Below are 13,072 nucleotides of genomic sequence, written 5' to 3' on the forward strand. Positions count from 1 at the left end.
AAAAAAAAAAAAAAAAAAAAAAAAAATCCTAATAAAAATCTGAAATTTTGAAACATCATTTTTTCGTTTAAAAACTGCATTTTGACACAGAAATTGAAATTTTCGTTTTTGACACGAAACGGCGTTTCTGGAACAGAAACGATACCAAACAGGCTCTTAGCCTTTTAGGTTATCACCCAACCGGCCCTAGAGGTGAGTTAAATTTAGAATTAGCTCATCCTCGTGGGATTGCGACCCTTTGTCTTGTCCATTGTAGCATGTGTGTCGCCCAGGGCATGAGGAGTATGATAACTTGATGTCATCCTCACCTTCCTCTGGCTTATCATAGGTAGTCTATCCAAGGTTCCAAACACAATGATGACAACTAAACATGAGTGATGCACTTCTTTTGGGACTTAACCCAACACCTTACAGCACGAGTTGCCGACAGTCATGCACTACCTAGTTTCAGTATCAACATGTTGGAACAAATTGATAGGATCCCCCTTTTTACATCGCCATGTCACTCCCATGTGGCAACATGGGGTGCAAAAAAGGAAGGATGGGGTTTCTCTAGCTTTTGGTATAGTGGGCCCTCGGTGGGAGGCCTGCATGATAGGCTACTAGCTCGTTGGTATAGCATGCCCCTGATATTTGTGTCCTTGTGCCTAGGCTGTGAGGGCTCTCAACCACATGGATAGTTCAATGTGGTAGTAATTGATAGAGTTCATAGACCTCCTCTTCCAACTTGACCTTCATTGTTTTAGGTTATCATCTAACCGGCCCTAGAGATGGGTAATCATTTAACTAGTGTCATTTTATCCATGTCTTGAATGCGTTCGTTTGGGGAATGTTACAGCTTAAATTGAAAATGTAAAATAAGATAGAAAATGAAGGAGAGTTCTATTGTAAAATAAGGAATTGAGTAAAGGATAACAAGGGTAATAAAAAAAGCCCTTGGAATAGGACAGTTGAAAAAGAGTCATTGAAGATGGATAGAAAAGTGGAGTCAAGAGAACCAATCAAAAAATGTTGATATCTCCTTGGTGGTCACATGCCCCACCTATCATATATAATCATACATGATAGTGGTACGTGTATGATCCAAAGTGCAGAATACTTGTAGTTTATGGGCCTTAAATTAGTAGTAGAAGTTCCGGAGCAGACAAGCAAACTCCACAATTTTTGTGGTTCGAAACAGTACCAATCCCACAATGCTGATGAGACAGCCAAAATCCATGGACTTTCCCCTCTACAGTATCCCATTCACAATCAGGAAAACCCTAAAATTGGCCTCCTACTGCACTAGAAGAGGTTCATTGGTACCAGCAATGGCAATTATGAAAGCCTTGGAGGGTGTTTTTCACAATTATGTCTACTAGATGGGTTTTATTATTCCCCTTGGTCTTGATCCTCATATCCTCGGTTTTGGTCCATTCCACACTTGGCATAGAGGGTCCTTGTGTTCTTCCATTTCATTTTGGAAAAAAAAAAAACAGAAAAAGGAAAGTTGAAGTACAGTAGAAAGTGTCTGCACTCTCCAAGAGTTAACCATAAGCTATATATGGTATATACATTCCAACATGAGAGCAAGGGTATACAAAAATCCCCTGTAAACTTTATAATATGTAAGCAGTAGATAACTAAATAAAAATGGTAAACAGAAACCCACTTAAGAATTTAATTTATATCAGATTTATATGTACTTGTGAAGTCTCACAACCAAGAGAGGCTATCAAAGTAGCCTTAGAGGTTGGGAAGGTGATAAGATTACACAAACTCTAAACTCTTAACCACTCTCTATATAAAAGAGTTTGTTTAAGCAGCAGAAGGTGCTGGAATGTAGGAAATCTCAGGCTCAGGCATGGTAACCATGGTCGATGGCCTAGAGAATGTCTCTCCCTCAGGTTCTGGATCCTCTGGCTTGAAGTCCAGTGATTCATCATTGTAAAGTTCCCACCATTTTGCCACTAGCATATTAATGTCCTCTCTGTCCATGTTTGCTTCTTTACCAGTGAACCTCCATGGCTTTGACCCCTATTTTGGACACAACACAAGAGAAAGAATTAAAGAGAATAATAAGATAAATTGTTCTCTTTTCTTGATCCATCTTCCATCTTAAGATAGAGGTTTAGAGAGTTCCAAGGTAGAGTGAAAGAGTACTCACAGCTGCACAGTAGTGAACCACCTTAACTTTGTCAAGCTCAACATTCTCAGGATGGCGCCAGAGCATGCCTAGAATCAAGTTGTACTCTGGAGGGATGGGCTTTAACATATGTTGGAAGAACATGTTCAAGAAATCCTAAATGGACACAGAAAAGTAATTAGAAGAAGTATAAGAAAGATTCTTCAATCTATCTTAATAATCCTTCAATTTCCCTTGAGAGAATGATGGATGAGGTTTTCACCCAGGTTAATTTATAAGCCCAACAAAACACGCCCCAACACTTCTAGGACTATTGTAGAAGTTTCAGAGTTGATCTTCTCCCCATGTGATGACCTCCCCACATGGGATCCCACCGTCTATAGTTGTCTGGATATTACTTGGGTAGCGAAATTTCATCTGAGGAGCGTAACTCTCTCCACATGGACAGCTGATTCGACTCAAAGTTTTGAGCTAAGCTCTTGACTATCTAACTATGGTCCCTCACACTCAAGCAGTCACCATCAGAGATTTTGAACATGACAAAGTGCTAATCACAAGGTCAAGGATCACTCATTCTTTATCTCTTACTCATGGGGAATCTTCTTTAGACAACTTGAACCATATGTTGGAGAGTAGGCCCAAGACAACCACAAAAATCATTGTAACCGACTAGAAAATATGCTTTTAGGAATTTTTTTTTAATACAAGGGATCGAGCTTCCTTTCATCTATGGTGCAGAGAGAACCTCTTAAGCTACCACTTCTAACCATTTGATTAGATTGGAGAAGGGTGGCTTCGATCACGTACGAAGTTTAATGATGAAATTCACTGCAGAATCCAATCATAAGGGTCACATCACCTTGGATGAACTAGGTGGGGAAGAACTTTCTCCCTAATAAAGATCACCCATAGATTAAGTTTTCCTTCTCCCATAGAAAAGGGAGAAAGAATCCATGGATGATATGACCATGTAATTTGGACTCCTGTCTCATCATTAACTCCTACGCCTTATTGTATATAGTCAAAACTTCACCATGGATGAGGAAAAGTCGTCCCCCTTAATACCTATCAAACTATTACTTACTTGCTCTGCAAATAGTGTTGGTGTCGTGATTTGTAGTCTCTCAAGAATTGATTCACAAGTTAACCGGCTAGGCTCGAACACAAACATCCCGGCATTGAAGTACAAGGAAGGTGGTGAACCCATCTCAGCAGGCCATTTCACCTTATCAGGACATTGTTGACAATACCCAATAGAGTATTGTGGTGACTTACTCCATGCAGGCTCACAGAAGCAATCCAACACAGCATAGAAGTATCCATCCGGTGCATCAAAAAGATGATCAATGTTCTCAAACACTTGGATATCAGCATCTAAGTAAACCATCTTACTGTACTCCTCAAACTACAAAAATTTATAGGAAAAAAATAAGAACATATTATATATCTATATATATCTATATATATATATATATATATAGTAGTAGTAGTAGTAGTAGTAGTACTATATATGTGTTGATCATTGACTTACATTCCATATACGAAGCTTGGAGTAGTTGATGACAAAGTAGGCATGAGCAAATTGTGTTTGATTCTCAGGTGGGTAGATGGGCTCAATTTCACGAACGATGCAGCCTTGAGACCTCAAGATCTCACGGTGTTCATCAGGCACATCAGGCAATATAGCAACTACTAAAGGGTAAGCACTCTTCACCTTACGTAGACCTTTTACTAATCCCACCACTCCCTTAACATAATCACCTTTACCTGCTAGGAATGTTACGTAGGCTCTCTTGGAGTAACCTTTGTTAAAGGTTGAAACCTTGCCGGAACCGGAAAAGACATCGACGGGAACTTCTGGTGGCGCCATATTAGTTGTCGCCGCTGGTAGTTCACCAGTTCACGTCCTGTGTTTGAGGAGTGTTGGGAAAGTAAGCAACCTACTCGCCTTTGTTCCTGAGCTTCACCATGGTACCCATCCACTCTTTAAATAAACTTCAAATGAAGGTTAGATGGAGATGAAATGATACCAAAATGAAACTCAAATGAAGCTTCTCTTGGGTTCTTTGGTCCAGTTTTCTTCCCCCATAGATGAAACGTATGAATATTATGCAACCCACTGTTCATTTAAGCCTTATCATCAGAATGGAGGGCTGAGATTCGATTAGGGTTGTCTTGTGTTTTTTTTTTGGTACCATAGGGTTGTCTTCTTGTTGTGAGATATAAGAGGGTGAGTCCAAAGTTTTTATTTCCGCTATTTTCTTGTGGAGGTATGGAAAGGAGGGGAGGTGTCAAGTGGGCATCATTGTCTTGATGTCTTCCTCTTCTTCCAAGGAAAATGTTAGATTGGAATCAAAATACTTTTCTTATTTATCTTGTGACGTGAGATATTATAATGTAAATGACCAATCGGCTTACAAGGATGGTAGTTACTGGTTAAGATAACTATAGAATGAAGATAAGATTCTATCATAAAGTATCTGACCTTGATAGGTAAGTGAATATATAAGTTCCATTCCACACAATAACTCAATTTGAAGGGGTGAGTGATTGAATCTTCAACTTATCGTGTAAAAACTGAAACTGTGTTGTTGAAAGACCCTTGGTCATGATACCAATGAACTGATCTTTTGTGGAAATGGATTGAACCACTAACTTGCATTTTGAACGTTGTCTATGACGGATTGATTTTTGTGTTGAGAACTTTGTCTATGATGAAATGACAATCAATTTTAATATGCTTGATACAAGCATGGAATATGGGATTTGTTGACAAATAGGTGATACCAATTCTATCACATCATAAAATTGGAGGTTGATGTAGATTGCAACCGAGTTCTTGAAAAAGAGATATTAACCAAGTGAGTACGGTAGATGCATCATCAGTTGGGGCCTCATAGTTGGATTCTATTGAGGATTGAGCAACAATTTTCTACTTGCGGAGGTCCATGAAATTGAATTGAAACCAAGAAAAATAGCATAACCTTCAGTAGATTTGCAATCATCAAGACCACCGACCTAGTCGACATGAAAAAATGCATGTAGATTGAGCTGAGGGGATTTTCAATAAGCAAGCCATGAGATTTGGTATGTTTCAGTCTTTTAGATAACAAAGGATCCGTTTTGCAAAGACCAATGTTCGTCCGTTGGGGCATGCATGAACTGACACATGATTTACAATGAAGGCAGCATCAGGATGAGTCAGTGTAATGTATTGGAGCTAGGGCTTCAGCAATTGATCTATACTGAGTGGGAGCTGAAAGTAACACACCCCCTAAAGCCAATAGCTTAGCATTAGTTGGTATAGGCGTGAGAACTGGTGTACAGTTTGTCATGCATGTTTTGTGCAAGAGGTCATTGATGTACCGAGGCAGACCAATAGCCCTTTGGGATGGGAGAGTGCTTCAATGCCCAAGAAATAGAGTTGTCAAACGATCCCTATGGGCACGTTTTTATTTGGTTGGTTAATTCTAATCCATAATCAGGCTCAAAGTAATTGGGATTTAAATGGACTAATTGACTAATTGGGTTATAAAAGGTCCTTAAACATGCCATAAATGATCCTCAATGGTTGGTTATTGATCAGTCATAGTATTCAATTGATCTCAATCAGTCGACCATTGGGTTACTAACTTGCATCGGGACCACTCAATTATTAATCAATCAATGTTTGAGTCCAACACGCTTAGAATTGATCGAGTCAGTGTCAGGCTTCAACGAGTCAACTCAAGTTGGGCCTACTAATGGGGACTCACTTTTGACACCTATGCGGCTAAGTGGGTTAATTCTAATGATAAGCCATGCTCACCGAGAGGTCTTGAGTTTGAGCCTCTTGGCTATTATCTACTTCCACTCCCTACCTAGTTAAAGAAAATAATAACAATAATAATGGCCATAGCGAATAAGTCATCACTTCTCTACAAGCCGAGCTACCAATTTGGCCCAAAGCATGGGAGATGCGCAGCTTCATTCCTCCACAAGTTTCACGTGCGATCCGTCAGAATCCAAGAGTACTAAATAAGACCTTTATCAACCGGGCCAGATTGTGATTCCTCACACAAAGCCCATACTGAAGACTGAAATGACAAGCTAGCCCATTTTAGAAGAATTTAATCAAAGGTGGGTGAAAAGTCTTACACGTAGATTAGAAGTCATGAAAAAAAGACCTCATTGTTTGAACTAGAGGCCTTGAGGATAATAATTAGGGGTGCAAGTTTGGCCCAGCTACCCTAAGCTTGATTGGGTTTTTCAATCGAAGGGCTAGGCCAATGTGGACATTTCCAAGCCCAAGGTAAGGTTAGGCCAAGCCTCGGTTTGATCCCATCCAGCCCAGCTAGAAAACATGGGCAACCAAGGACATGGCAAAAATAAGGGCACACATGGTCAATCAGGGTCAACCTTGCTTAGCATGGCCGAATCAGGGCCGAGCTGAGTTGGACTGAGCCTGGTAGGGATAGTCCTGGCATCCTGGGCTGGGATTTCCCAAGCCTTACCTCTGGCTGGGTTGGCCCTTGAGTTGAGTTTAGGGGACTTAGGGTTGGATTGGGGTGTTAAAAATTCCAGCTCAACTCAGCCCAGTTGCATCACTAGTAAGTTATGTGTTGGTAACATTAATAGGGAAAATCTTCTTATAACCAAGGTTTGTGAAAAAACAATGCGTAACCAATTTTTTCCCCTTTTATTATGACACATTTATTTTTTCAATTAGGGTAAATCTTGTCATTTTACATAAATATTGTATTAAATAACCTTAAGTTTGAAAAAAAAATTTAACTTATCCTTACATTTAATAAGTTTTGGGGATTAGATCACAAGGGGACAGTAAAAGAAGTGGACAACTTTTTACTTTACCACTTTAGTGATAACAAGTTGCTCCTTACTTTTCATTACATTAAATAACTTTTAGGCTATGTGTGGTAGCCAAGAAAATAAAGAAATGAAATGGTAAGAAAAAAAAAATTTTTGTTTGGCTATCAATAGAAGAAAAAAAAATTTATTTTTTATTTTATTGTGTTTTAGGCAAGACTTTTTTTGCAGCCGAAGAAAACTTCACCATTTCCAAAGTGAATTTTGAAATTCCAAATTCGAATCTTCACTTTATTCAGTACATATCAAACACAATTAGAATTTCTTAAACCAAAAAAATAGTACAATTTTTGTATTTTGTTTCTTTTCTTTTGTTGTCTTGACTACCAAAACATAGGGGTTATATCCTAAATTCTTTTTCTTTTGGAAGGCTTTGGGCCTTACACTCAAGGTTCAAGTAGGAGGTATCGGCAATGGAACAATCACTATCGATTCGATTCTAGTTAAGAATCAGGTTAAACCCTAAAAGTTCAATACAGATCAGCCAATTTGAATCTGCTGTAATCAAAATCGGATCATACCTAATACAATTCAATTCAATCAAAATTGATGATCCGATTCCATTTTTTATTCCTAGCATCTCTCTCTCTCTCTCTCTCTCAGTTGGGCACTTCATTAGGCGTGGGGCCTACGGGGGCTGGGAGTGGGCTGAGGCATAAGCAGGCCTCTTTGTGTGGACAAAAATGGGGGAAGGGAAGGGCAGGTTCTGAGCAGCCATGAAAACACAACACTGGAATACAACCAACCGCGCAAGGCAGAAGTCCAATGGGGGGTTTGTATTGTCAACTCACGAGAGATTGTGACTAGTGAGAGAAGAGAAGAATAAAAAGGGACTTCTAAGTTCTAATGTGAGAATGAGACAACCACAATTGTATGGGAATTAGAGACAAAATGAGCATCAACGAACCCTGAGACACAATCAATAGTGATAAATGACATAAGTGCAAGTAAAAAAAAAAAGACATTTCATTTCATGATGCCAACGTTGTGGTCACCAACTTGGTATGATGGTTCATGTCCATCTCATCGAGGATCGGGATCCTTTCTTGAGCGTTAATTGTTCAGGTCTTGCCCATAATTATGTGAGCGATTGACACATGTCCAAGCATTGATCTAACGGCTATACTTCTACCGACCATAAGAGAGACGGCACACCTAAAGTTGTAGGATCAGCATTTGAACACATGTCAATCGTGACTTAGGTCTCTAGTTTAAGTCCTTCCTATTGCATTTTCAACCCCTCAACGATGCACACCCTTCATGGCCCCTCTTTGGGTTGCTATCCCCTGACTGCCCTCATGGGAAACCATCCTTGTGGCCTATAAAAAAGGATGTGACTTGGAAGTCTATGACTATGAGCCTTATTTTTGGGGTGTGGGGTGACCAATCGGGAGATTTGGGACCATCACAGCCATGATCGATCAGACAAACAACGGATATATGGAAGGGACCAATCCAAGAAAAGGATTTGCCTTATTTCTTAGGCTGCTTTGTGCAAACTGAAAAGCATGGGTGGACTAGGTTTTCGACTTAGCATCACCCATAATAGTGCAGTTCTCATCAAATTGGGCTGTAGGTTACGTAATGAAACAAACTCTCTATGGGGCCAAATGCTAAAGAAAATATTTCCTCCACCGTTCTCTTTTAAATTCTAACCACACCTTTTCCAAAGGTTCTTGGGTCTGGAATAGTATATGCGTATAATCTTTGCTTTGCTGGTGGATAGGTGACGGCAAATCCATTAACATGATTGCCAAACTTTCTTTTGTTGTGTGAAAATCATCTGCAGTCGTTGTTTCAGTGTAGTGAGCATCGATGGCTGGAAACCCCTTTGAGTGCGTGTCCAGATGCTCACCGCTCATCACTGCTCGCTGCAGAGGATGTGGACTCTATTCCGCCATATCCACACTTCTCAACAATCTCAAAGTTGATGACTAGAGACACCTGGAACATCCCATTACTATCCTTCTCATTTCCTAACTATATTGTCAAGGAAATGCTATCAACATCCATCCTACACACCTCTTTTTTTTTTTCTTTTCTTTTTTTTTTTTTCTGATGAGAAATGAAAAGGAAATTACAGAAGCTGCATCAAGAGTGCCATAATCCGGATTACAAAAATTATAGTTAATAAGCTTATACATCGCCGTAAGGACTAATTTGACTAAAAATACAATCAGTTCATTCGTAGGTCTGAGTAAGAGAGGAATGCTACTTAAGAGATTATAGACATCCAAAAATGATCACCTCTTTACCCCTCTTTCTAAGAATGGACAATTCACTACAGAATTGGTTGTCGCAAGGCAGCCAACCAACAAATTTTGGTAACCTTACTCGAAATTTTGAAAGGTTTTATGGAAGCTGAAAACATGATGAATTGGCTAAGCCAAAAAGAAGGAACAAAGCCGCAATGACGAAATGCTTTACTATTCTATGGGACATTCTAGATTACAAAAAAAGACTAACCAGGATGACTGTAACAAAGCAACCAAGAAATTTAATCTATCTAGCTCATAGTCTTGGCCTATTTGGTAGAAGAGAAAAAACAAATACTATAGATTGTATTAATGACACTCTAAAATCTTTCTATGATAAGTTAATATATTTTTTTTTCCATTAAAAAAAATAAAATAAAATTCCCTGCCAATTTCATAAACAACTTCTGTTTGGTGAATGAGGATCCACTTGCACATAATGGATTGAGAATCTCTGATTTTATAGATTATATGTATATATATATATATATATTGATAGTTAGGGAGGGCAAGTAGGTAACAGCTAAGGGGTTCAAACTTGAGAATCCCTCGTGAGCATGGGCTTTTTGTGCACCATAGCTCACCAATTGCGCTAAGTAGTTGTTATACAAATCTTATACTTTAATTTGGTTAAAGAAATGTATTTTAAATATTGAATAATAGAGGAGGTGAGAGTTAATAATGATATTCACTTTTCATATCCATCATAGTATCAAATCAAATCACGAGGGAATTCTCAGGTGGAAGAAAAACTAAATATTGGGGATAAATCAAAATGAACAAAAAATTGGATTTAATTTGATAGAACTAAAAGAAAAAATTATACTCCTACAAGATTAGAGGATTGATTTCGGTCAACACCAAGTTTTATCTTGTGGAAGAGTGATATGATAATTTTAACCATCTTGATATCTAGGAAATGGTCTACATTGATTAGATATCATATTTCAAATTCCTTAACAAATTATTGGGAAAAAAAAAAACAAAAAAACAAAACAAAACAAAAAAGTTTGAAAGTTAAATTCAATCATATAATCCCATGTATTAGTATATTCTCTTATAATTCAAAATATTCATTCCTTTTTAGAAAAGAAAAAAATAATTTTAATAAGTTTTTAGATCTTAATTCCACTACTTGACAAGTAATTTAAACTAGAAATGTGGGTTTGTTGAATCTGATTAATTGCTTCCAAAACTGAATATTTTTCTTGGAATTATTCATGATCATGACTACGGGCTAAGTCCTTACATATTTTAGATTCTAACTTATCCTGGAAGACATTTCCTATCAGCTGATTGGATTTGCAATTTGCAGCACTTCTCTTGACGCCCTTATTACCAATCGTTGGAAATGAATCAAAATGGTCCAAACAAGATGAGTTGGAACAAACTGAATGATCCAATTAAGAGAGAAGAATAAAAGGATACAAAACAAGAATTTGTTGATAAGGAGGGGTGAGAAAGAGAAGTGCTGCCGTATTTGTTGGGGAGTTTCTCTCCACCACCAGGGAAATACCAAGAGGCATGAGGTAGTGAGTGGCAATGAGGATTCAATGGCTTGAGTGAATAGGACATTCACAGCCATTGGATTCTCACTGCCACTCACCATTCACAGCAGAGGATTTGAACCTAGACCAAAAGCCTTTTCCTTTAGAAAGAGAGAGACACTCTAAGAGGTAGTTGAGTTGGCAAGGGACCATCACCTTAGGAAACGCGTGATTCAGATTGATTCCTTTTAATTCCTTGGGGCTACCCATACAGGGTGTTTAATACTCTTCACTACTTTCAGTGAAAGTTAAATGAAAATACTTTCAATGAAAGTTGAATGATTTCCATTCAACTCAACTCGATCCATGTGATTATGAATCGGGATCCCCTCCAAAGTAGTGATCATTGTAAACTTGAGGAGAAAGAAAAACTGATTATTCATGAAACATTAACGAATAGATTGGACAAGAAATTTATACTTGGATCCATATCGTTTGAAGGCGAATCCTCAACTACCCATCCTCCTGTTGAGCTTGTCTGTTCCCTTCTCCACAAACGATATGAATCCAAGTATACGGATCAGGTGTTTTTCTGGAAGTTGTATTGTAAATCTAAATTGCACCCAAATTTTAGACGTTCTTATGGTTATTACTTGCTTTAATTTCTGACATGTCATTTATCTAAGAGAATCTGGGCAGTAGGGTTGTTAGGATTTGGATACCAATGGCAAAATATAGTCCATTATGCAGGTAATAACAAGAAGCCTCTTTTTACTTTCAATGTTTGTTAGAAGGTGAAGATCAGGTAACTTCGTGCTGTAAGACAAAAAGTTGGTAATGGAAGGCAATGTACTAAGAAAGCGCAACTCTACTCTATTAGGCCGAGCGAGAAAGAAAAGTTGCCGTGGATAAGAAAGAGAGATGAAGTGAGTCGCTTTGTGACTATTCATTTAGGTTGGCTAAGTGATGGCCAGAACTTCCAGTCTAAAACTTAAATCGAACCAAATTAAATTTCTACAGATTACACTCTCTTTGTAGGCTCATGCTGCTGTTATCACACATTAAAGAGGCATTCACAGAACCAACCTGTTTATTAATTGGATGATACAGAAACAAAGAGGTTTGGTACAAAGTCTTATGAACTTAAGGCTGTAAAGCTTGTAGCAAAAAGGAAAAAAAAGATATGGAGCATGCAAATATACAAAGGGGGTCCCAAATACCGTGGCAGTGAGAGAGCATTACCAAGGTTCGAGCATCATCAACTATTTATTATGCCATAGCACACATCTGATTAAGCATCAGCAGCCTTCTCAATAGTTGCACCATGTTCTGCTGATTTGCCTCGTTTTGCTTCATAATCTTTAACGGCTGCCTTGATAGCATCTTCCGCAAGCATGCTACAATGGAGCTTCACTGGTGGAAGCGAGAGATGTTTTGCTATCTGCCTGCAAATTTATTGAAAGGAAAAACAATTAGAAAGGAGCCCCCCACAAGAACCTACGCTCTACATTGCACTAACTACAGATGAGCAAAGCAGAAAAAAAAAATTACTAAGAATTGAGTATCTTCCAAAAAACATTCAACATCAAATACTTGTGCACGCTTTCAAATAACCATAATGAAAGAGTCGAATTCAGTTCTCATCTGTAAATGCCTGGTAACCAACATCCAAATCAGTCAAGTTTTTCTAATGTGCAGTTTCACCAACTAGGCTCTTAGCTTATCAGACCAAAGACTAGTCTTCTGACAATCAATTGCCCCAGTATCCAATGAAGTTGAACATGTCATAAGCAAGCAAATGAAAAGCAAAGCAGTTTACAAACTGTTCACAAACACTTATAGTATTAGTTGTCACATTTGATGTAGTATGCAAACAAGAATGCAAAAAAATCTGATGAGGTTGCTCAAGGGGATGAAAGTCATTCTCATCAACTGTCATGAGACCTGAGGTTGCTCAAGAGATAACTTTTATTTTTGAACTGCAATAAAGCGTTCATAACACGAAGTCTCCCAAAAATGCTAGTCACAATCCATCAGTTTTTTTCCTTTTTCCTTTTTCCCCCATTGACTCTCTCTCTCTCCTTTTCATCCACTACTCTCTTCCATATAGTCAAAAAAATATTATTTTTACCACATAGGGTCAAAACATGGTTTTTAAATTGGAACAAAGCCCTCTCTGACAAGAAATAGCTCCGGAGATGTCAAGTCTTACCACATTGAGATTAGATGCCACCTTAACTTAGGGTTGGGCCAAATTAGGTTACAAATCTCAAGTGGGTCTTCTAGCTATTGGGGGACAATACAATGGAAGAGATCTAATGAAATATTAAGAAAGATGG

At 38.3% G+C, this 13,072-nt stretch overlaps 2 protein-coding genes across 2 annotated transcripts in view; both read right to left on the reverse strand.

The window, feature by feature from the left end:
• Window positions 1-1,636: 1,636 nt before the first annotated feature.
• Window positions 1,637-4,056, reverse strand: LOC122078881 (galactinol synthase 1-like). Its single transcript, XM_042645066.1, has 4 exons — window positions 3,657-4,056; window positions 3,210-3,530; window positions 2,147-2,281; window positions 1,637-2,016 (listed from the first exon to the last, which is right to left on the reverse strand). Exons 1-4 carry the CDS (start codon window positions 3,993-3,995, stop codon window positions 1,798-1,800), a joined length of 1,014 nt encoding a protein of 337 aa, XP_042501000.1. The 5' UTR covers window positions 3,996-4,056; the 3' UTR covers window positions 1,637-1,797.
• Window positions 4,057-11,805: 7,749 nt separating this feature from the next.
• The window catches only part of LOC122078740 (iron-sulfur cluster assembly protein 1-like), a 5,777-nt gene continuing 4,510 nt past the window's right edge, over window positions 11,806-13,072 (reverse strand). Inside the window, exon 4 of the mRNA XM_042644845.1 lies at window positions 11,806-12,178. Within this exon, the coding sequence (XP_042500779.1) occupies window positions 12,025-12,178 (154 nt within the window). The 3' untranslated portion in view covers window positions 11,806-12,024. The remainder of the gene's footprint in view (window positions 12,179-13,072) is intronic.

The sequence above is a fragment of the Macadamia integrifolia genome, chromosome 5, assembly GCF_013358625.1.
Source record: "Macadamia integrifolia cultivar HAES 741 chromosome 5, SCU_Mint_v3, whole genome shotgun sequence".
Classification (NCBI taxonomy): Eukaryota; Viridiplantae; Streptophyta; class Magnoliopsida; order Proteales; family Proteaceae; genus Macadamia; species Macadamia integrifolia.

Excerpts from the sequence above, each read along its gene's own strand:
- LOC122078881 (XM_042645066.1), bottom strand. The coding sequence starts at position 3,995 with ATGGCGCCACCAGAAGTTCCCGTCGATGTCTTTTCCGGTTCCGGCAAG. Across the intron at positions 3,531-3,656 it reads CCAAGCTTCGTATATGGAAT|TTTGAGGAGTACAGTAAGAT; the intron begins GTAAGTCAATGA and ends AAATTTTTGTAG. Across the intron at positions 2,017-2,146 it reads TGGTTCACTACTGTGCAGCT|GGGTCAAAGCCATGGAGGTT; the intron begins GTGAGTACTCTT and ends TGTCCAAAATAG.